This window comes from Lates calcarifer, linkage group LG12 (assembly GCF_001640805.2).
Source record: "Lates calcarifer isolate ASB-BC8 linkage group LG12, TLL_Latcal_v3, whole genome shotgun sequence".
NCBI lineage: Eukaryota > Metazoa > Chordata > Actinopteri > Centropomidae > Lates > Lates calcarifer.
In genome coordinates this window covers 21,106,425-21,128,963 of record NC_066844.1, presented here as the reverse complement: position 1 = coordinate 21,128,963, position 22,539 = coordinate 21,106,425, and the positions used below count along the sequence as shown (strand labels likewise).

The following is a 22,539-nucleotide window of genomic DNA, read 5'->3' as shown; positions in this document are numbered from 1 at the left end:
CTGAGGGTCATGAGTTCTACTTCCTGTATGAGAGCTAATAATAGCGGGTTCACCCAAAGAGGCATCTCAAGGCTCTTGTTTGGAAAGCAGCTTTTCAAGTCTGTTGTTTTCCAACAAAGCAACATCAGAGCTGATTCTCTCCATCTGCCGCTACCTCCGCAGACGAGGTGCATGAGCAAGCACACACAGCTATAAATACATGCATGGATGCAGAAGGATGTACACGTGCGTTCACACACACATGCACGCACGCACACACACACACCATTAACATTGTCAAAGGCAGCCCTGTTTGAAGTCCAGTGGGCTGAGATATTGCGCCTGTCACCAAAGAAACACAGCATAACACATTCAGCAGCGACTCTTGCAGAGCCCCCAGTATAAACATACACAGCAGTTAAGTGTGATGATGTCAGGCCTCAGGAGGACGATTCGACCGTCTCCATCTCTTACCTCTGAACTTCTTTGGAGGGTTGTTGAGGTCCCCCGCGTCAGGCTGGACGACGCAGCGGTCATCCACCAAGCTGCGAATATAAACACATGAAAACACTGTAACCACGTGCAGATAGTGTACACTGTTCACAATCCTGGCAACCAGTCAGTTTGTGTTCTGTGTTTTGGATATCTGTGTGTATGTGTGTATGCATGTGTATTTTTGCAAGTACATTATGAAGATTTTGTTTTATGACAGGTTAAAGCCGATCACTGATGACACCCTCAGCTGCCTGGTTTTCACAGGGCTGCAACATGTAGTGATTATTTTTTTATATTTATTCTACAGCTGAAGTGAATAGTAATCAACATAAAAGAGATCTGCAACCATTCTGATGATCACTTAATTATTTAGATTATTTTATAGAGCTAAAAGGTCAAAATATTCGGTGGTCCTGGTTTTATTTATTTGGTGGTCTCCTTAGTCTTCTGTGATGGTAAACTGAATATGTTTGGGGTTTGTAGTGTTCCTCCCACAAAACAAGACATGTGATGTGTATCTTTCGCTGTTTTCTGACAGCTTATAGACCCAATTCTTAATTGATTAATCAAGAAAACAATCACATTATTCAGCAGTGACAGTAATCACATGATAGCTGCGGCCCTAATTCCAGCCCAGTTCCTCGCTGATTTATGATTTGATTAACTGATTAATCATTTAAAAACTGAATGTAGAAGAAACACAATAGAGAAGCAGTAAGTATGAGGCCAAAAGTCTTAACATGACAGTAAAGCATCATGAACAGACTCATTGAGATGTATAGATGTATAGGAATTGTTGCTACTATTGTATCTGAGCTGTTGTATACCCCTGCATCCCTGTACAATCCCTTTGTGTTTGTGTGTGAGCTGCTTTGGGTGTTTCGGGCAAAAGCACCCACAACATAAACCTCTGCCTGTACAAAAATCCACTAGTGTTTCCTATTTTCTTTGAAAGCTCTTGCACAGTTGAGGCATGTTTACTCTCCCGCTCCACATACAATAACGAAGAAATAATTCTGGATTAGATGACCTGTGGGCAGGCTGGAATTTCTGGTGACAAATTTAGCTTTTACTGGCTTAGAATAACACTTGTCTGGACTGCGGCCAAATCCCACATCCATTTCAGGCCTTTTTCCCGGGCAATGGCTACAGTCATCCAAACAGACCTGTCTACTCCTCGTCTCTGTACACCTCAAGGAACAAGGCTTAGATAAAAAGCCAGAAAATATCTGGGGCGAAGAAGTCACACGGTTATACGTGTGCACGGTCATTAGCACATGTGGACGATGCACATAATCCCTCTCAGAGCGGTCAGTGATTAACACGAGTTTAACAGTTACACATCTGAACAAACAGGACCGGTCCTGCTGCAGCCTCACGGTACAAAAGCAGCATTTTTAACATTTTTTAACCGTTAATTTGCTCACAGTCCCCCTCCCCTCACTCTCCAGTGACCAAACAGGAGCTGGGAATGCTGCTCAGCAGGAGAGGTTATAATGCTCAAATGCTCTGTACAGTTTCTTCCTCTAAGGGCGAAAGATTTGGAGAATGCTGCTGTGTTGGTGGTTGCACGTAACTCAAAGCCAAAACTGTCATGATAGTTTTGTGAATATGTGCGAGTGTGTGTGTGTGTGTGTGTGTGTGTGTGTGTGTGTGTGTGTGTGTGTGTGTGTGTGTGTGTGTGTGTGTGTGTGTGGGATGCAGTGGAACTCGAGAAAGGCCACAATGTCTCTATAGTGACTCAGTGTTTGCTGTAGGTCATTCCATTTTTCATGAGCAGAGTGGGGGGCGGAGGGGGAGGTCCTGGACACTGGGCTGATAGCTGATAGCATTACTGAAGCTAGACAACACATACAGCAAAATATTAATGAGCAATATGCATCTTACTTCTAAAAAATCAGTAGTTCTACCGTGTACCAAATATGTAGATGGAGATGGAGGACAACAACACAATATTGCTGCCACTGTGTGGGTGCATGAGTGGCTTGTAAATAAGAGTTTTGTCATTAGTGTTGAGGACCATCCACATCACCACCTCAGTGTTTCTTCCTCTAACTCTGCCCTTCACACCCACTCCTGCCGCACTCACTCACTCACTCTCTCTCACACACACACACACACACAAACTTTATCCTTAACTGTGCATTTGCTGCCCTTATGTTTCCGTTTCTCCCAACACTATCAGTGATGGTGGTCAATGCACCTCTTCAAAAGGCCACCCACTGCTTTCACAGCTTTGTTCTGTGGGAGAAACTACAAAATGATTTCCATTTATCTCTCCTTAACCGTTTCGTTAATCCCATTTGGTCACTGACGGTGGGGACTGATGCTGCAGGTGATACATGCAAATAAATGTCCATCGGGCACCTGTCACGTAAACAAGATGAGAAAGAAAAGCTCTTTCTCATGGCACCAAAATTAGTGTCTAACTAAATCTATCTTTCTAAAAGTGTGATTTCCTTCCTTCCTTCCAAATATTGCTCAGCTTGCAGTGGAACAGAGAGAGAAGTGTGAGGCGGGCACACACACAAACAAACACACATATTCTATTTAGCCAGTAAGGTGGACATAACATACCCCAGGGTACTAATGAACCCATTGGTGGATCCCTCTGCATACAGGGAGCAGATGTCCCCAATGTGCAGGAAGCTGGACATCTTATCCGACATGTTTGACACACACAGGGGAACACCTGCAGGAGTAAAAAAATGAATCAAATCAGATAATCAGACAAAATTTCTCACACTGTGCATCTGCATCTTTTAAGTGTTAAGTGTCACAAACTCTGGAAAGGAATCAGAAACATCCTCTCTTAATGACACTGATCTAAAATTACATGTATGTAGCTTCAGCTGTAAAACACAGCATGCACTTGCAAATATGATAATGCCAACACACTCACTTAATATCCACAAGCAGACTCATGTAGCCACAGAGTTAGGTGGCAGTGCAATTTTAGAAGAGAGGGTTCCCTGAGAGGTCGCGACTACACTGATACCACTGTCTGGCTGTTACAGATTTGCATAGCTGCAGGAAAATGCTCTGCTTGTTGTAACTGTAATCTGTTTGTACTATGTCGGAATGGCCGAACGGTTAATGATTAGGAGATGCAGCCACCAGGAAGGCAGGCAACAGGTCATCGGAGCTGAGGCTGATGTGTATGAAGTGAACCGCTGCAGGTTCACTCCGCTCAGGTTTAAAACCTGCCTGCTTTGCTGAGGCACTGCATCTCATTGAGCTCGATAAATTAGGAATAAAATGATCTATTAGCGGCGGTTTTGGCTGACAGCCGACTGCTGTGAGCTTAAATAACTACACAAACGATTGAACTGTCAGTTGTTACACAGTAAAAGTGCGCATCTGCCTAACAGGCCTGTTTATCCGACCTCTAAAACGCACATGAAACTTGAGTTTTTAAAAAAAAAGCGCGTCCAGCGGTGAAAGGCAGGCTGTCATTATTTATTTTTTTAATCGGCATCCGCAATCACACTGTTTCACAGCCAGACTCGTTATCGTCTTGGGTTTGTTTTTGTTTCTTTGGCACTACGAGAACATCACAGACATCGGTCATGAGCTGTGTTAACCATTTAAGGAGAGCGAACTAAATCTCCGCCGCGAGAAGAAGAAGAAGACAAGAGATAGGGAAAAGGAGAGAGGGATGGTAAACTGAGCAAGTTGTTGTGCGCTTCAACTTTACCTCGGCTGTGGTAAACGCTCGGATGTTCAGCTTTCACGACAACATGACTATGGCTTTCCTCTCCTCTCCACCGAGATCCAGCCGTCAGCGATTGTAATAATCCAGTGTTTCTTTTCTTTTCTTTTCTTTCTTCTTCCTCTGACGGCTCTATATCACCTTTCCGCGCCTGTCAGTGCTCCGGGGCTGTGTTCACTGAGGCAAGGCAGCGACACTGGCTGAGCAGAGCTGAGCTGAGCTGTCTGGCACACTGCCACTTCTTCTTCTTCTTCTCAAGCGGCCGTACTGGTGTTGATAGCTGGGAAATGATGTCCATGCTGTCTTATACCGTACCAACCGAGGAAAACCTCAACTGTTATCACTCCCACTGCAGTGCCTTGATTTATGTGGCGCAAGAGGGGGAAAAAAAAGTCTGAAATAAACTCACACAGCAGTACACTGATAGTTTTGGTTGAGTAATTACTTGAATGTAATTTTCAATAAAGTGATTTATTTACTCAAAAACAACCAGAATCTTCTATATGAACAGGCACTAGTCATAATTTGTAAAAGTGTGCGTAGATTAATAGAAATTTAGGACAAAATATTCGCTTCGGGCAGGGAAGAGTTACATTTTTACGTTGCACAGCCAGCTGACTGACCACGTGACTTTTTGCGGAAGTAAGAGTGTCAACAACATGAGTGGATTTTGAGCCGTGTTCTTGCAACAATGGTGCGCTGTTTTGCTTTGTTATTCGTCTTAGGGTGCGTGAACAAACCTGTGTGCCTCCAGAGTTCATCATGCGGGGCCGAGCAGGAGGAACGCGGGGCCCCGCAGGGAGCAGCGAGCTGCGGCTGCGAGAAGCTGAAGAGAGACGCTCCTGCTGCTGTGGACCCTGTGGAGGACAGGACAGCTTCAGTAGATCCAGCTGTCAGATACTCCAGAGGCGCCAATAAGAGGTCGAGTGAGGCTCAGGCAGATGAGAGGAAAGTGCAGAGTAAGGTAGGCTGGGGTTAACCTTTTTTGACTTTAGAGGAGGGAAGAGATAAATGAGCACGGGGCCACTGGGTATTTTAAATTTCTAAACTTTACCTGAGAGATCACAAGTTTAAAATACCTTAGTCAGTCTCATAGTTTCTGAAAAGCTGTCAGTGTCACTTTAAATAAGTGTAGCACTGTCAGCAGTGTCCAGTAAGTATACATACTTGCATCCACCAAGTATATATACAGCACTAGGCAGTTGCCCTTCTGAAGTGCCCTACAGCAAGACTGTACCCTGTCAGCAACAACACAGACCAGAGGCCTCGTGTTTTTAGTCAAACTTTCACCCCATAGCTATTTCACCCCTCCCTCTCTTTTTAGTTTGGTGCACAGAGATTTCAGCCTCCACGGCTCATGGTAAACATGCTGACTTTGAGCAGGAGGTTGCTCTTGCTAACTTGCTCTTACAAGTTAGACCCAACAGTAGTTTTAGCAGACTATTTCAGACTGAGGCTTTGTGGGTGATATAAGCAGACTATTGTCTTAGTTCCTTTTTCCTTGTTCATTATTACTTGTACACTAGTTTCAGTTTATTCTCAGTAAGTACAATGAGCTTTATAGCCCAGTTTGTCACTCAACAAGTTTGACCGACGAGACTGTTATTTCTGGTATCGATTAAAGACAGATAAGGTCTTAGTCAGGGTTTTGGCAATCCTAGTGGAAGTTCCCTATGTCCTGGAAAACTCTTAGGTAATATTACATGTCAGACAGCAAGTATTTAAAGGTAGGTGACACTGGCGCCATGATGTAAGACAAACTGAAAGATGAATAGCGTTGTTCCAGAAATACTTTCAAAATATATGAAACTGAGAGTTTGCTATGCTGTACTACAAATATGTGAATAGCCATCAGTTAATCTTATATAATGATACCTTCTCATAAGATGTATTTTGTTATTTGATATATTTATCCATCATCTTTTATTTTTAAATGTGTTAACACCTTTTCATTGCTGTTGATATTATATCCTAATTGTTTTACATACTTCAAGACATATTTAGCAGCCTACTGGTCAGATAGCTCTCAAAGCTTTACACACATGAGATTAAGTTTCCAGCCTTTATAAAGACTCATAATCCTTTTAATTCTGTAACCCTCTTCCTCAAAGGTAAGGGATTCATGGGACAGCTTGTCTTCTCTTGGATACAGATGGTGCTGATTTCTGGAGGAGAGTTCCTGATGGGAACAGACAACCCAGGCATCCCTGCAGACGGCGAAGGCCCTCAGAGGCTGGTGCATGTGGACTCCTTCTACATGGACGTCCAGGAAGTCACCAACAGGCAGTTCCAGAGCTTTGTCAATGCCACAGGACATGTTACTGAGGTACAAGATAATTATCGTGTGTCAAAGATTTTTATGGTATCGTTGACTTTGTTAAAATTCAGTTGAATCAATAAAACCAATCAAAAACCAATAAGAAAGCAAATTTAATGGGCATCACCTTTGCTGCTGACATTTTTATCCTTAGGCGGAGAAATTTGGAGACTCATTTGTATTTGAGGGAATTTTGAGCGAGGCAGTCAAAAACCAAATCACCCAAGCAGTAAGTATGATTATGCAACAGTCCACTTACCTGTATAACACACTTCTTTTTATGCTTCACCAGTATGAAGCATTGTAGAAAGACTTCATATGCGTTTACACCTTGAGTTTTAGTTCTTCTTTCCCAGCACTTCACAAGAGGGGCAACAAAATCAGGACACAGTCTCAAACATGCACACGTTTACACACACACACACTCACACCACACATGACCATGTAATCGCTCACAGATGGACACTCAGTCTTTACTCTTTGCGGTTGCCATGGAAACTTGTAGCATTCAGGGGCCAGGGGGAGAAGTTCACACGCTTTGTTTTTTTTAAAAGTTGGACACAGTTTCTGCTTCCTGCTTTTAGCAGACAGGTATTACAGAAGTTAAGTATTTTGCCTTTGGTTGGATATAAAGAAAAATAAACTGCCACATGCAGTTAAAGGAAATAAATCTGCACAATATCCACTTCACTTTGCCTGCTTAAGTTGTCTCTCCAGCACATGTTGTGTGTTTTCTGGGAATATAATATAAAAATAGTCTGTATTCTTTTTTTAATACTCATCTTACATGTCTCTTGTTTTAATCTTCCTCCAGTCATGATTCATTTGAACATTTTTGGAGTTAATATGTGTGCACTAAGCCCTTATCTGGAAAACCTAAATTACCAGCCACAGGTACGCACATGCTGTATTTTTGGCTCCAAACAGACATGAAGATATATACCACTGTTATTTAAGAGTCTTGGAAATGTTCACAGATTGGCTGTAAGAGGCCCAAGCGCAGCAGGCCTCCCATAGACGAAAGCCAGACAGCAGGGAATTCACTGCTTCATCTCAGCTGTCATGTGCAGCCTGATCATGTGGCTAAGAAGGTGCTGTGTGTGCCCATCAATACAGCAATGCTAGAAACAATTAGTACCATCGCAGTGCACTTAAGACAAATCTACATGACCCCTGAACAGGGTATGTAAGTGAAAACTCGAGCAGGAGTATGAGAAATGCTTAATATTGGTGTGTAACCATGGTGAACCACTACTTTCTTATCAGGTGGCTGCTGCCCCCTGGTGGCTTCCAGTCAAAGGGGCCAACTGGAGGCACCCTGAGGGTCCAGACTCTCACATCACAGACAGGTTGAAACATATTCTTCTTAATATACTAAAAAGCTTCATAACAAACAGTGATAACTGAAACAGGAGCTCAGTAATTAACTTTAAACCTGTTTTTTGGTAGGCTGGACCATCCTGTTCTACATGTGTCTTGGGCGGATGCTGTTGCATACTGCTCCTGGGCCAACAAGAGACTTCCTACAGAGGCAGAATGGGAGCACGCCTGCAGGGGCGGCTTGAAAGACAGGTATGATATTTACTTACAATGAAACTATAAAAAAAATCACAATGCTTGTACATGTGCTGTGGTTTTCATACAGTGTCCTATGCCAATTTCCTGCAATGTAGACTTTACCCCTGGGGAAACAAGTTGAACCCCAAAGGACAACACTACGCCAACCTCTGGCAGGGGGATTTCCCTAACCATAACTCTGGTGAAGATGGATACATCAAAACCTCACCAGTGAGTCAAAGTTAGGGAAATGCCACAGCTTGGGCGTGCTTAATACACATCATATGTCGGGTTAGGGAGGAGGAGGAATGACAGTGCTCATGAGCCACTGTCACAAAACTGGAAACAGATTTATAATTGAGCTGCGGTCTATAAGATCTACAGGAAATGAAAGTTGCTGGAGATAAGAGCTCATTTCAGAAGTTGATAAAGTCACACCAGAGGCTTGCAGCTTCCAGAGATCAAATGAACGGCCATTAGATAATATTAATCCAGTTTCATTCTCTACAGAGAGGGCTTTAAAGCCTCAATTTTAGAAGTATCAATAATGAATGTATGCACTCAGATCCTTTAGGAGTATGAGCTGCTGAAAGGAAATTGTCCTCTAATCTGCATCTTTCTGATCCAGTAGCTGAAAATATAGGTATAATTCCATCTCCTTAATAAAAATAACACAATGTAATCATTACAATGCAGTATGCTTTTTCATTAATGTTTGACTTAAAGGCAATAGAAGAAAAGATTAGACTACCTGTAGATCCAGATTGGCCACTAAACAATCTGTATTTGTGAGTCAGTTCATGGAAAGTTCCCCCAGAGTCACATGCTCATTTCGACAAAACAATATGCACATAAAGTCCAGCAGCACATATAGCCATAGGGCTCACATATCTTTCATGCTTTCAGAAGAAACGATAGTGTTTCTACTGGTTTGTTCAAATGAAAAATACTTAACTAGACATTGAGTTAATGTGGTATTATTTTCCCCATATCCTATAGGTGATGTCCTTTCCCCCCAATGGCTTTGGTCTGTACGACATGGTGGGGAACGCATGGGAATGGACTTCAGACTGGTGGACTGTGCATCACACCACAGACGAGCAACACAACCCAGTAAGATGATCTTACCTCTAAGCCTTTGAGTTTTCCAGGTTTAACTTGGCCCTGACGTTTGCTCCTTTTTTCAGAAAGGTCCTACTTCAGGCACGGATAAGGTGAAGAAGGGAGGATCATACATGTGCCACAAGGTAAAGAAGACAATCACTTAAGCTAAACTTTTTTCCTAACTGTTTTCAACATATTTAATTAAAAGATTAAGTTCAAAGTTTAAGAGTGATATTGGAAACACCGGTGTGGATGCTTAATGACATATTAGAACTGATCAGTGAAAACAAAACAACACTCACTAGTGGTGCAAACGGGTTATAGCTAGTATTGAAACTAGAGAACAACAGTTCTGACACCTGCATTTGCAAAGAGAGTAGGTAAGCTCTCTATTTCTCTCTACCTGTCTCTACCTAATTACAAATGGAATTTGCAGCCTCTCCCCCGCTCTTCCTTTTCTTCCTGGTACAGTATATGCATAGTGCATGCAGAGCTGCTTTTTTCTGGATGTAGTTTCAAGACACTTGAAAAATGTGAACATTTCATAATGTTCATGGAGAGCATAAGAGAACTCATACCAACACATATGGTACACTTACTTCATCTGCAACACCATTTGAGCCACCCACTGGTGACCATTGCCACTAGAATCGGTTGCCATGGCAATGTAACTAATTGCATGCAAAATAAGTCCTAAGCACAGAGGTCTGTTTGTTTCATATGAATAAACCATGTGAGGGTGGAGAGGACAACAGTCAGACATAAATTCACTGACAGCAAATTTCCCTCTTTTCTTTCCTCTTCCTTTAGTCTTATTGTTACAGATACCGATGTGCGGCCCGAAGCCAGAACACTCCAGACAGCTCAGCCTCTAATCTCGGTTTTCGCTGTGTCTCTCAGGAGCAACAGTGACCTGACCTGCTTGTCTTGAACACAGAGTCCCTTATCCAGCTGCTCTCTGACCCCAGTGTTGGATGCAGAATAAACCCATGAATGCAGTATTATCTGCCATTGTGTTAGTGTCCATCTGATGATGTTTTTTTAAAAAAAGGGCCTTGTCCTATACCACTGCAGACAATGTCAGAACTGTCTTAAATTTTAAATCTGTATTTTTTCAAACTTTTTCATTAGAAATTAATAGAAAAGATTGTTTGTCTTCCAGTTTTCTGATCTGTTCTCTTTACATCTCTGAGCACAACAGAGACCTGAATAACTCATGTAACTCATGCAGCAAAGATCAGTGTGGTCATTGCAACAGTTTTATCAGTTGTCAAGGGCTAAGTCATTTTTTATGTATAATGACACTGAGATTGTGTAAAATTATTGTAAATATATATATTTTTGCAAACACTGATGAATCTGAAATTATCCTGTTTGTCTTTCTCTTTGTGTGCACGTATGGACGTGTTTGTGTGTATGTATGTGTGTTCAGTTGGAGATGTTTTATTTTTACTTTTTTTTTTTTTTTCTCTGCCTGAAAAGTACTCAATGAGTGTAATAAAAAGAAGAGCTGACCAGATAAAGCACCTTTTTTCTTAATTTGACTCAAAAGGGTTATGGTGATTAAGTATGGAAGACTTTATGTTTGGCTAATTGATGCTAAATTTCTCAGTGGTACTTTATTATTACTCTGTGTTTAATAACTATTGCTCTTCATAACAGCCATATTGAGCAAGTTTAATATGTGGTTGTAGTGTGTAGCGTCCACCGGAGGGCAGTAAATGCTCAAACATCTATCTATCTATCTATCTATCTATCTATCTATCTATCTATCTATCTATCTATCTATCTAAAGAGTGTACACACAGTTGCTCTGAAATCTTTTAAGTTCCACATGAAACCAGCAGCATGTTTCACAAGGGAGTGAGTGTGTCTTCCTAAACTGAAGGATATAATAACTACAGGACTAACACAGGAATTGGAAAAAAGAACATATGTTTGCAAAAGAACCAAAAATTATTTATTTTGACTTCTTCAGTATACATATTGCATGTGAAATAATAAACTAAGCAATTAGCGAAATAAATCTAGCAAAATAAGTGAGTAAACGGGGAAAGGGTTGAAAAGTTTCTAGTGCACTGTAGTAAGTAAAAAAAAACAAACCTCAAAATATTTTAACAAACATTTGTATTTCTAGCATTAACATCACATCTATCAACAAACTAAAATCCTATTCTCTTGCCATTTAAATCAGAAAGTTCAAAGGTATAGTTGATACAACATTACTGCACAATTGCTAACATTCAGTAGACAGTTAAAAAGTCTAAACCCCGCTGTCAGCTTTTACATGAAGTTCATACAAACTTCATTATCTATCAGTGCACAACAGATTACCTGTTTTACAAAACAGAAAAAGAAACACTGATCTCTACTTAATAATGCTGCAAGAAGGCCATCAGCCCCTGCTGCTGGATTATTAACCCAAAAGAAAGTGAGTCAAAAATGCACCAAGGAAACAGAGCATAGCAACTAAGACAACCTGGAGGCTAAATACAGCTGCCATCTTGGAGAGTCTGAGACAATTAAGAGATAGAAAGAATCAAACAAATGCGATACGCTATACTAATAAAAATCCTGTCCTTGATCACTCTGCCTCTTATTAGCAAAGCTGAGAATACAAAAAACATTTGCAACATTATACAACTTTTGCACCAAAATGGCAAAAGTGTGTCTTTTTGTGCTGCTGGAGAGGCAGCCAGGCCTCCTTACTGAATCCTCACCACATGTAATAGCTACGTGTGGTGTCGACGGGAGAGGGTTTTCCTTCTGTGCTGCTATCTTTGTCTTTGTCACCATCAGCCTCCCACAGGTTGATGAGTGGAGGGTAAAGCTCATTAAGGGGGATGGAGGAGGTCTTCAGCATGTATTTCTTCAGAGAGTGGTGGTAGTTTTTTCTCTTCCATCTGCGGGCCATGTAGACGCCCACAGTGGCCAGACTGAGGAAGGCCAGCATGGTTGCCATGACAGCAAGCACAGCCGCACTTGGGTGCTGGTCTGACAGATCCAGGGCAAAGGTGGCGCTACGTGTTGTCACATTAACGCAAGACTTGTGCGTCTGCAGGTGGACATTGGAGACCGTGAGGCATACCTCATACTCAGTGGCGGGCTGAAGGTGCGTGAGGTTGTACTCATGAACGTCTACGGGGACGCGAGCTGTGTAGGTGATGTGCGGGTTGTCGATCTTCATGGTGGCTGAGGCCCACTTCAGATTGGAGGACATAACATTTGAGTTGACTTTCCAGGACACCAGGATGGAGTGGGATTCAGTCTGCTTGACAAAGATTTTCATCACCTGGGCACTATCAAGAAGGGTGCCATTTATACGGATGGTGGCCACTCTTGTGTCAGCCCCCTCTGTGTTCTGGGCCACACAGGTGTAGCGACCAGAATCTTCCACCTGCACGTGAGACAGCCGCAGGGTCCCCTCATTGCTCAAGTGGTACCGGTCTGACACAGTGTCTATAGTGATTTTGGTCCCAAGTGGAGTCACCCAGTAGATCTCTGGCTCCGGCTCTGCCATGGCCCTGCAGTCAAGACTGACACTCATGCCCAACTCGAGGTTCAAGTGGCTGGGGAAGGTGTCGTGGGATATGAGGGGGAGGCACTGCTCTGAAGACTCCAACAGCCTTAACTCTCGAACCCGCTGGTCCTTGAGTTCTGCTGGGGAGTTGCACAGCATGGCCAGGGGCTCCATGAAGCGTACCGTGGTCCTGTTAGAACTCATCCACTGAATGACACAATCACAGCGCAATGGGTTGCTGTGCAGACTGATCTCCCGCAGATTGGGCAATACCTCCACAGTGTGTTGGTAAAGAGCAGTGAGGGCGTTATTGTTGAGCATCAGGCTCTCCAGAGAGGGCATGTCCCTAAACGCAAACCTGATGGACATAAGACAGCTTAGGGTTGTTTGTTGCCTCCAGCTTTGTCAGCTCTGGTAGGTTGTCAAGAGCATAGCGGTCAATTGACACTAACTCCATCATATTGTTGATGCCCAACTCCTTCAGACGTAGCATGTTCCTGAAGTCTCCTTCCTGGATTTTCTGAACTGGATTTTTGTTTAAATCCAAGAATTTCAGATTGGGAACTCTCTGTAGGGACAACTGAGGGATTCTGACCAGTTTGTTGTCATAGAAAGAAATGCTTTCCAGGTTATCCAAACCTACAAATGCATTCGCTGGCACGTCAGTGAGGTCCATGCCAGCCAGAACCAGACTCCTCAGGCTTCCTAGAGGCTTAAAGTTCATGTCTAGGAGGCCAATGACTGGGTTCTCCCCGATCATGAGGATCTCAAGGTTAGGTGTTTCTTCAAACCAGCGGCTGTCAATGACATGGAGCTTATTGGAATTAAGATGAAGGCGCAGTAAGCTGTGCAGGCCTGCAAACGCCAGAGGAGAGATGGAACTGATCTGGTTGTGGTTGATGTAGAGCTCCTGGAGGTTGGAGAGGTTTCCCAGGCAGTGGTCTGGCAGCTGACTGATCTGGTTCTCCTCTAAATGCAGAGTGGTCAGGTGGTTCATGTTTGTGAGGCCCACTGCTTCCACAGTGCTGAAGTTGTTCTGAGATAGGTCCAACTCAGTCAAGTTGAACAGCGCTTCCAGCTCTCCACTGGTGTGTGAGATAGCATTACTCTGGAGCAGTAACACCTGGGTATCTGTTGACAGGTTGGTAGGGATGTGTGTGAGCCTCAAGTCATTGCAGTCCACTGTGGTTGCCTCCTTGTAGGTTGACTGGGGGGTGAACCAAGGGCGGATCTCACATACGCACAAACAAGGACATTCTTTGCCGTGTATGGGCGACAGAAAGGGAAGAAGCAATCCCATGCACAGCCAGATTAAAGGAGGCCAAGGCTGAGAGCTGAGCACCATTTTGTCTGCTCTCTCTCTGCTCAAACAAAGCTTAGATGAGAGGCAGTGTTCAGGAGAAGGGTATGATGGGAATGTTCATGAGCATTAGTCTCCTCTGCTGTTTGCTAGCTGCGGTGGACCCTTTAGTTAGCAATTTCTAATCCAGAGGAAAGTATTTGTAGAAGGCAGGCCTGTCGAACATCTGGTCCAAACTCCACTGCTGCACCTCACTTCCACACGTTGAGGTTTAAACCTAAAAAAGACAGAATGACGCAGTTTAAATATACAACATTACAACAGCAAAAAAGTAAAGGATTAGATACCACAGCGAAGGAGTGAAACTGAAAAACAGCTGAATCGAAGAAGTTATAAGAGTTATACTTGCTTCTTTGCAGAGGGTAACAAATGAGACGACTGGCAGTTTTCCACAGTGCCACCCCACAGATATTTAGGGGACTAAGTTGACGTGTCTAACAGGGCAGAATTAATCTGTCAAATTCATTCTGCTGTTGTGTAGACACTCAATTCCTACCTTTTAATGAGCTCACACACAGCCAGACAGAGTTTCAAAATACAGAAAAAGTTCCCTCTGAATGTTAAAATAAAGTTCAGTGAGACTATGCATGTCAAAAACTACCTAATCACTATGCTATTAGCTTCTATGCTGAAGTTTCATGAGTTTCAGATACTGATGTTTACATGCAAAAATATTGCTATGTGTTAACACTAACAATAAAGATATTCTGTCAAAACAAAGTTTTCTGATACTAAATACATAAGTTCATGTGGCAGTACTTTACTTCATAGTAAAGAGAAATGTATAATTTGGCTGTTCCATTACCAAAATGTCCATTTAGTTCAGATTACACTTAAACTAGCAAATAGAAATTTTGGTACAGTATGATCTGTATTTGTCAGCAGCTAAGAAGATAGCGTTGATATTAGCTCTGCCTTCCTGATGTGTTGCGTATTTGTCTCCTCAGAGATTACCAACATGTTTTTCTCTCTAGGCTGGGTAGATTATCTGCATACCAGCTTGGTATCAGCGATCCTCTTGAACGAGTGTGTGGGGTGGGCACAGCCGGCAACTCTGGCTGTGAGCCCATTACACAACAGGCTTAATATACGGGGAGTGTGCACTCTTCACTGTTAATCACTCACTACTTACGATACAGACCCATGGGAAGCAGTCATACACAGATAAAGTGAATTTAGCAATTTTTTGGAAGCGCCAGTGCTGTGGCTGTCTGCACGTCTTACTTGTCTAAGATTGGTCAAACCAAGACAAGCAGAGAGAGACTGAAGTAGAATGACAGACAGAGCCCCCACAGGAATAGTCATATTTTACGCATTTGCTTTAATCTGTCGATTTCATGACACCAAGTTCTAGGAACATCTGTGGGGATGACAGGTACAGACTCAATTTCCACAAGCAGATTTGACAACATGAGCAATGGGAATGAGGAATCAGCCATCCGTTTCTCTGAACACATCCTAAAATGTTTTCATGTATATTAAAATCTTTCAAAAAATTAGAAAATGTAACTGTGTTGTGTAACTTTACTATGTTAGCATTTATGTGTCTAAGTGAGATTGTATTTGCATGATGATGGGGGAGTTGTCAAAAGTGGCAATAAAAAAAAAGCTTCTATAGCTTTTAATAGTTTACATAGTCAAGAGAGAGAAGGAGAAACTCTTGACTTTCTCTCACTCATTAAAACGAAACACCACAGTGTCAGCCTCTAGTCTGACTCACTCATAGAAATTCACATTTATTCTCATAAAAAACTGTGGTTGAGCATCCAATGTGTGTGTGAGTGAGTGTGTGTGTTTGTCTGTGTGTGTGTATGCTTGTGTGCAATGCAGATAGTTGGGTGTATTTTGTTTCACATCACAAGTGACAAGTTCTTCCGATATTAACATAAAACGGATACAGATTGTTTTCTCTCCCCTTTCATGTGCTGTCTGTTCACGCCCTACAATGTGTTGACACCTTCTCACAGTTTTTCTTCCATATTTGCATGTAGAATAGTACAAAAGCGGCTTAGCAAATGCAAAATGGAACATGGTACAATGCAGAAAAACAGCATTATAAGATCGTTTCTAGAAATGTAAACATGCCAGAGGAGTGAGACTTGTGACAAAAGCAGCTTTTCTCAAATTTCTCAAAAGGAGGTAAATCAAATACAACAAATATGCAGCAGAAAGTGTTATGTGTATTTATGTCTCTTTGAGTAAGAACACATATGGTACCTGGTATCAGGTGGCTGGTCAATAACCCAGTCACACTCAAACTGATCTAACTGTGACTGAAGTGTGGCAGCCGGGACCTGCACCTTTTCCTGGCTCTATTCATTGATCCTGCCTGGAAATAACTGTTGAATATGTTGTAATTACTGCCTTTAACCATTCAGTCTATAAAATAATCAATTCATATGTCTTTTACATAAATTACCTGCTTGTAGTTATATGGGGAAATATTTAGTTTGGTAATACATTTGTCTGTCTTCTCTCCTACTCTACGTGTTGCGCTGCTCGAGTATTAAATTGGAGGAGACAGGCGGAGTAATCGCTGCTTTCATGCTGAGGCCATAAAACTCAGACACCTGGCACCAGGTTTCTGGCAGCCTGGCAGCACTATGGGGGTCTGCATCCGTTCCCACCTATGTCTCACTGTGTGTATGTGTTGACCTTATTGACCCGAGGAAGCTCTGCAGAGCACATATGCTCTTTTTCACTGATGGCCAGCTTCATAATCACTGCGGTACACAAATTCATACTTACAAGCTGCATAGTATACCTACTGCTGGCCACAGACCAGGGCCAGTAAAGTGGTCTGAGTTAAGCGTTGTCCTTGTTAGGGATATCTCTAAGTTTTACTGCAAAGCCTTACTAGCCAAATAAATGATCCCTCACTGGCTTCCCACCTGTGAATAATGCCAAGCTTTCCTGGCCCAATGCTTGTCCAGGGATTCAAACTGGTGAACTGCCTGCTGCTCTTACTTCTTGCCCACTTCTTTGCTGCACACAGTGTGTGCAGGATAAGAGTTTCTATAGCCTTTACCTAGATGTCCACATAATAACATCACACACAATTTACTTTGTGCAGGAAATTGCTTCCGTGTAGACGACATTGGTTTTGGCAAACAATGTACTGTATCTACTGTATGTGTCCTTCATAGCACAGCTATTGTATATCTGAAACAACACGCATTTACACTGATTATCTCAACTCATTTACAATTCCCCTTCACTTTACACCTTCTACAGGACTGTCATCATTTACAGTACAGTACAACACCTCTGACTTCTACTTTAACATGGTGGATTAAAACACCATGTTTGTGTGTGTGTGTGTGTGTGTGTGTGTGTGTGTGTGTGTGTGTGTGTTGGAAGGACTACATTTTGTAAATCACATTAAACATAAGGTGAATATATTGTATTTTAACCTAATATCACCTATCAAACTATTAAAATACACAGATGCATTGTCATCACTGATAGAGTCTGAAAGCATTTGATGCTACAAAATGACTTCCTCATTACCACTATACACATAGTGTTATTTCAGTACCTGCATTCTTTTACAGGATGGAAATGATGTGAATTGTGAGTGCAAATAGCAAACGTCTTTACTGCTGCTTTTTTATTCTGCTTCAATGTCCTGGCTATGATCATTGCCTTAAACATGACAAGAAGAAGGAGAGGTTAACCTGATCCCACAGTTTTTTATAGCACCATGCTGTACAGAATCACTTTGGTGGGACAACACCTTTGTGAACTCTTGTTCTCTGGGATGTGACAGAGATAAGGTGTGAGATTAATTCTCTCACTGCCAAAGCAGGGCCGGACCAACTGTGTACCAGCACCTGTATCCTGAAAATCTATTGCTAATCTCTTGGCTGAGGCAGCAGAGAGCAAAGACACTGTGGGGAACATAATTAAAAATGCATGCATACAGATGTAACTACACTGCACACATCTCCATACTATCACAAAACACACATTCAGTTTTCCCTGGCTCCTGTTTGACTCACACACTGTGACATGCATGCATACACAGACTGCTGGAAGGAGACAGAAAAATCCCTCAACAGCTTGGTATTATCCAGCTGACTGTCTGAACTGAAGCTTCCAGCAGGAGGGATTTACTCTCTTTGCACACCCAATCCTTATGAGGCTTTAATTTCAGTGCACATTACACATATAAAACACACACACATCTACAAAAATGCATTCACAGCACCTGATATTTCCACAGAGTTCCTATAAACCCTACAGATAACTCCTGGCCCTGCGTCTCAGAGCAAGACAGCAAGATGTAATTGTGGGACATAATGAGCTTTGTCTGCTTCATGCTACAGCCCCATAAATGCATTTATAGGACAGGACTGCTGGACAATATAGGGAGCAATGACGATAATCAGAGCCACTAAAGGAACACAGATCTGCAGTTGAATGCAGGCTCGTTTTTCTTCAGATCTATGCAGTGCAGGTTTTTGTTGTGTGTGTGCAGGCGACAGTGAAGGAAGTTTAAAAAAAAAAAAAACTCTTGCCTTGAAGGACTTGTCAAAATTCTCTCTTAAGTTGTTTTGAAGTAATTTCAGTTAACTTGATATTCCACCTTCCAAGAGTTTAGATACAGTGCTTCTAATACTACATTCACTCACGCTACACCGGTGCCACCGGTGCAGCCAGGAGGAACCTCACTTGATAGCACACTGCATCATTTTTCATAGGAGGCAATGGTTTGCCCCCTCTATCTCTAAGGCCCTTTTCACTGGGTGCAAAATGTAAGCAGTGTTTCTGAATCAGCAGCCGCACAACAGGCTCACAGACATGCCATCGCCATAGCAACGGCTATGCCACCGGCATGTCTGTTTCATAACCAAATGAAAACATTAGAAGACAGCTATTAGTGACATCAGGCAGCTAAAGGAATATGGCACTGAGAAATGCCACTGGTACATGAAATTGTCTGCAACATAAAACCATCATAATAAAATAGTTGTTTTAAGCACAACCGTATTGTGCACATATGTTCAAATGTTTCACTCTTTCTCCACATTGGCATACACCACACTGTGACAATACATTTCCAGATTTTCACACTAAAGCTACCGGTTTTCCAAGAAAATCAGTTTCAGTCCAGAGTTCATGTGGTGCTGGAAAGTTAAGTAGTGCTGCCTGATGTTTTCTCCATGTCCTCACTGCGCTGGCCTGCCTGAGAGACATCCTGTTTCTACTCCATTAGTATGCAAGCGTCTCACTTCACATCACACAGGGCTTTGATGCAGCTGCTGATGGCAGAGGTGTGGAGCGGAGGAGGAGAAGGATGCATGTCCACTCAGTCAGAAAGAAGAGAGAAAGTAAAGAGGGGAGAGGATAGGAGGGCTCTTGCTTCAACTGGAAAGCAAACGGGAGGAAATTGCTGAACTGAAAACACAACAGGGCCAAAGGTACAATAAGAAGATCCAATACTGTGTATAGAATCAAAGAAGACTATGCTGCGCACTCGACTCTACTAAGGTTTAAAAGCCACAGCGTGGCAAAATGTCTCCGTATTTCTATTAGCTGCAAATCCATACGATAGCTTTATTTCCCCATGGAATTGAGATGGATCTTGACACAATTTTTCTTCTCTAGCTTTCATTTTTTCCTCTCTCTCTTTTTGCCCTCTTCCTCAGCCTCCACCTCAGCTCTCCTTACAGTTGCAGTATTGGTGAAAAGCCAATATGTTGTCACTGATGCGTCGATCAATCATACTGACGGTGCCAACGTCTCTAATCTCACAGGAATTCCTGTTTGAAACAATGCAGAGGTCAATGACGATTAAGTTAGCACAGCTCAAAGTGACCTCTGAATCAAAAAGACTGTGCCAATAATAATGCTTTTAAAATTGATTTCTATAAATGTGCCTCTGTGATTTTTCCTGTTTTTTTCCCCATATTTTTGTTTTACTTCAACTGGGCATTTAGCTTTAAATTAACATTTGTCCTGTATGATTTCATCTCAAAATGCTTAATATAACTTTTTACTACTACGCTGAGTTTAAAATGTATGGTTACATTCAAAAGTATTACAGTCTCTTACATCATATTTATCTAGGATAAAAGTAGTGTGCAAAGTGATAACACAAATTCATGTTTGGTTTATTGCTAATAAAAACAAAGGACAACAAAACAGCTGACTCGGTCACAACAACTTGACAAAACCTTTCAGTGGCTCATCATGATTCTGTGTTCCTCCTTTTCAGATCATGTTCACAAAGCGAGAAGGTCAAGCTGTTGCAAACCCTGTCTCCCCACCACTGCTATGGGAACCCCAGCACCATACTGCAGAGTTAGGCCCTATGGCTTACAATGGCTCCTCCCCAAACATGCGCGCGCACACACACACACACACACACACCCACCAAGACAAGTCTTTGTTTCGGCATGTTCTCACACTCCACATTTCTAGCTGAGGAGATACTACGTCACTGTGCATTGTTTAGATTGGGGGAAGGTGTCACAGTCTGCTATACTCTTATATCATTGGTTCATTAGGCGACATCTGGATCAATTGTCTCCATTTATTCCCCAGACAAAGTAAACTACACAAAGTTGCATGGCTGAGGCTGCTCTGAAACGTGATAATGGTGCAAATAATGCAAGGCATGATTTTCCTTTACTACCATGTGTCTTGATAAAAGTGAGTTCCTGCTCTTTGTATTATGATCTCAGTAACAGGTGTGTAATGCAGCAGCTGAAACAACAGAGCCCTCTTGACAAAGGTGACCTCAACCATGCAGACTTCTCCCAACCTTCTCAAACTTCTGTGTACAAACACTAGATATTCTGTCTTCCTCCTCTGAGTCTTCATCTCCGAACATCTGCCTAATTCCCTGACCCTTAGGCATGCAAATTATGTGTGAGGGAGCGCATGAGCCCATTGCTGCTATACTCAGTTGTTTCGGCTGCACTCTGCACTGGCCAGTGATACTGCAGTTTGTGCAAATGTTACACTACATTGTTAGTTGAACCCGCTGTCACAGTGCAGTGAAATGTCAGGGCTGCTAGCCGCAAGACTGCAGCTTTAATAATGAGCTTTTTGGAGACTCACAACTCATTAATATTTAGCTTTTCTGTGGTAAAACTGAACATTGCAACCTAGTTTGTAGTGCACAGATTTGGCTCATGTTTTCTTTGTTTCCCTCCCCCTGATCTCTGATCAGTTCGTATTTATCAAAAGACTAGACTTGAGCAGGGCTCATATTTATCATATGCTGTGTATAGACTGAACGCAGAGCACAGTGTCCTTGTAAATCTAACACTACTATTATTCATTTTGTTAACCCAAAGCATACATTGCAGATAAATGCTGAGCAGACATAGGTAAACATGATCAATCTTCAGGATCTGTAGTCTGTCTGAATTAAATCTTTGTTTACTAAAGCCATAAAAAAAACAATCTCATTGAGATAGAAACACGCGCTGCACGAGGACCCCCAGCACGGAGACAGAAGACAGTTATTGTTTCATTTCATCTTTGTTGGTCCATGCATTTCTTAAAACATACAAATGATGACTTCATCTTTACGAGTTTATCACTCCAGACCAGACTGGAAAAATCACCTCTCCCTGCCGAACAAAAAAGTGAGAAATATTTTGCAGACATGTCTATGAATATTTCAGCACATGCATAAAATAAATACATTCCTCTCACCTACGAAGCGCTGTATCCTCCGTACGCTAGACTGCTGCAGGCTGATACTGTATCTGACCCATGCAGTGTCCGCAGCTCCGGGATGATGCGCGAGCGGAGAGGGGGTGTGTGTGCAAATTATGTTTTGGAGGATAAATAATCAGCCCTATAAATGAGGATAAATTCTATCTGTGGAAAACACCCCCTCGGTTGTAAATATCTGCTCTGCTCCGGGTGTTGGGAGACGGCGGTGATACTTCAGAAGTGGGGAACGCTGCGGCGCACAGCCTCCAGTAGAGCAGCAGCTGCCTGGTGCAGGTCAGCTGGACTGAAACGCGTCTGACACCGACAGCGGTGCCTAAACAGGCAACCTCACCATCTGTTCTGTCATCACCATCATGGGAACAAAAGTCCCACCCTAAGCGGCCACGAGCTGCGAGTTATGGTGAAAAGTGATGGAGCCAATGGCATCAGTTGCTGATCTCAATAAGACCTGTCTCTATTATCACATTTCAACAAAACTGAGGTTTATTCATCACCATTTATTTAAGGACTTAAGGCTTGTTTGAGGGGAAGATGTCAAAAGACATTTAGGTGGAGTTGATATACTTAATGACTTGCTGATTAATAATTCATAATAATTATGAAATGCTATGAACTGTAAAGTGGATCTTATTAGTCTCTCTCCCTCTCTCTCTCGTTCACTCACTCCCTTTCTCTCTACCTCACACACGTACACACCCAAACACTGTGCACAGGAGTCTATGTTGAAAGAGAAAGACATTTTTTCTCTCAGACCTGTCACTTGTCTGGATTCTTTCTCCCCTCTTACTCCTCCTCCTCCT

General features: G+C 42.4%; 3 protein-coding genes across 11 annotated transcripts in view; 1 reads left to right on the top strand and 2 right to left on the bottom strand.

Annotated features, from left to right (window-relative positions):
- The window catches only part of LOC108885988 (inositol 1,4,5-trisphosphate receptor type 1), a 66,271-nt gene extending 61,685 nt beyond the window's left edge, over positions 1-4,586 (bottom strand). For 6 of the 8 annotated variants that reach the window (XM_018680567.2, XM_018680568.2, XM_018680570.2 and 3 more), the window contains exons 1-3: positions 4,172-4,582; positions 3,052-3,166; positions 454-524 (exon numbers count right to left, since the gene is read on the bottom strand). In XM_018680567.2, the coding sequence (XP_018536083.1) occupies positions 454-524; positions 3,052-3,143 (163 nt within the window). In that variant the 5' untranslated portion in view covers positions 3,144-3,166; positions 4,172-4,582. Of the gene's footprint in view, positions 1-453; positions 525-3,051; positions 3,167-4,171 lie in introns of all 8 variants that reach the window. The other 2 variants (XM_018680574.2, XM_018680573.2) reach the window with 2 other exon arrangements.
- A 212-nt stretch (positions 4,587-4,798) lies between these two features.
- sumf1 (sulfatase modifying factor 1) lies at positions 4,799-10,690 on the top strand. 2 transcript variants are annotated; one of them, XM_051074653.1, is made up of 9 exons: positions 4,799-5,150; positions 6,339-6,512; positions 6,658-6,732; positions 7,770-7,852; positions 7,953-8,075; positions 8,177-8,291; positions 9,060-9,173; positions 9,252-9,307; positions 9,975-10,690. In XM_051074653.1, the coding sequence occupies exons 1-8, from the start codon at positions 4,878-4,880 to the stop codon at positions 9,276-9,278; spliced, it is 984 nt and encodes a 327-aa protein (XP_050930610.1). In that variant the 5' UTR covers positions 4,799-4,877; the 3' UTR covers positions 9,279-9,307; positions 9,975-10,690. The 2 variants fall into 2 exon arrangements, with proteins under 2 accessions (XP_050930610.1, XP_018536096.1); XM_018680580.2 differs by having other exon boundaries at positions 4,801-5,150; positions 9,248-9,307.
- A 417-nt stretch (positions 10,691-11,107) lies between these two features.
- Positions 11,108-22,215, bottom strand: LOC108885987 (leucine-rich repeat neuronal protein 1-like). Its single transcript, XM_018680566.2, is given in 3 exon segments — positions 11,108-13,041; positions 13,043-14,261; positions 21,716-22,215. Coding segments are annotated over 2 exon segments (2,148 nt in total). The 5' UTR covers positions 14,030-14,261; positions 21,716-22,215; the 3' UTR covers positions 11,108-11,880.
- Between the last annotated feature and the right edge of the window lie 324 nt (positions 22,216-22,539).

Coding starts and splice junctions, on each gene's coding strand:
- sumf1 (XM_018680580.2), top strand. CDS start 4,878: ATGGTGCGCTGTTTTGCTTTGTTATTCGTCTTAGGGTGCGTGAACAAA. Junction 5,151..6,338: donor AGAGGAAAGTGCAGAGTAAG/GTAGGCTGGGGT, acceptor TCTTGGATACAG/ATGGTGCTGATTTCTGGAGG. Junction 6,513..6,657: donor CCACAGGACATGTTACTGAG/GTACAAGATAAT, acceptor TTTTATCCTTAG/GCGGAGAAATTTGGAGACTC.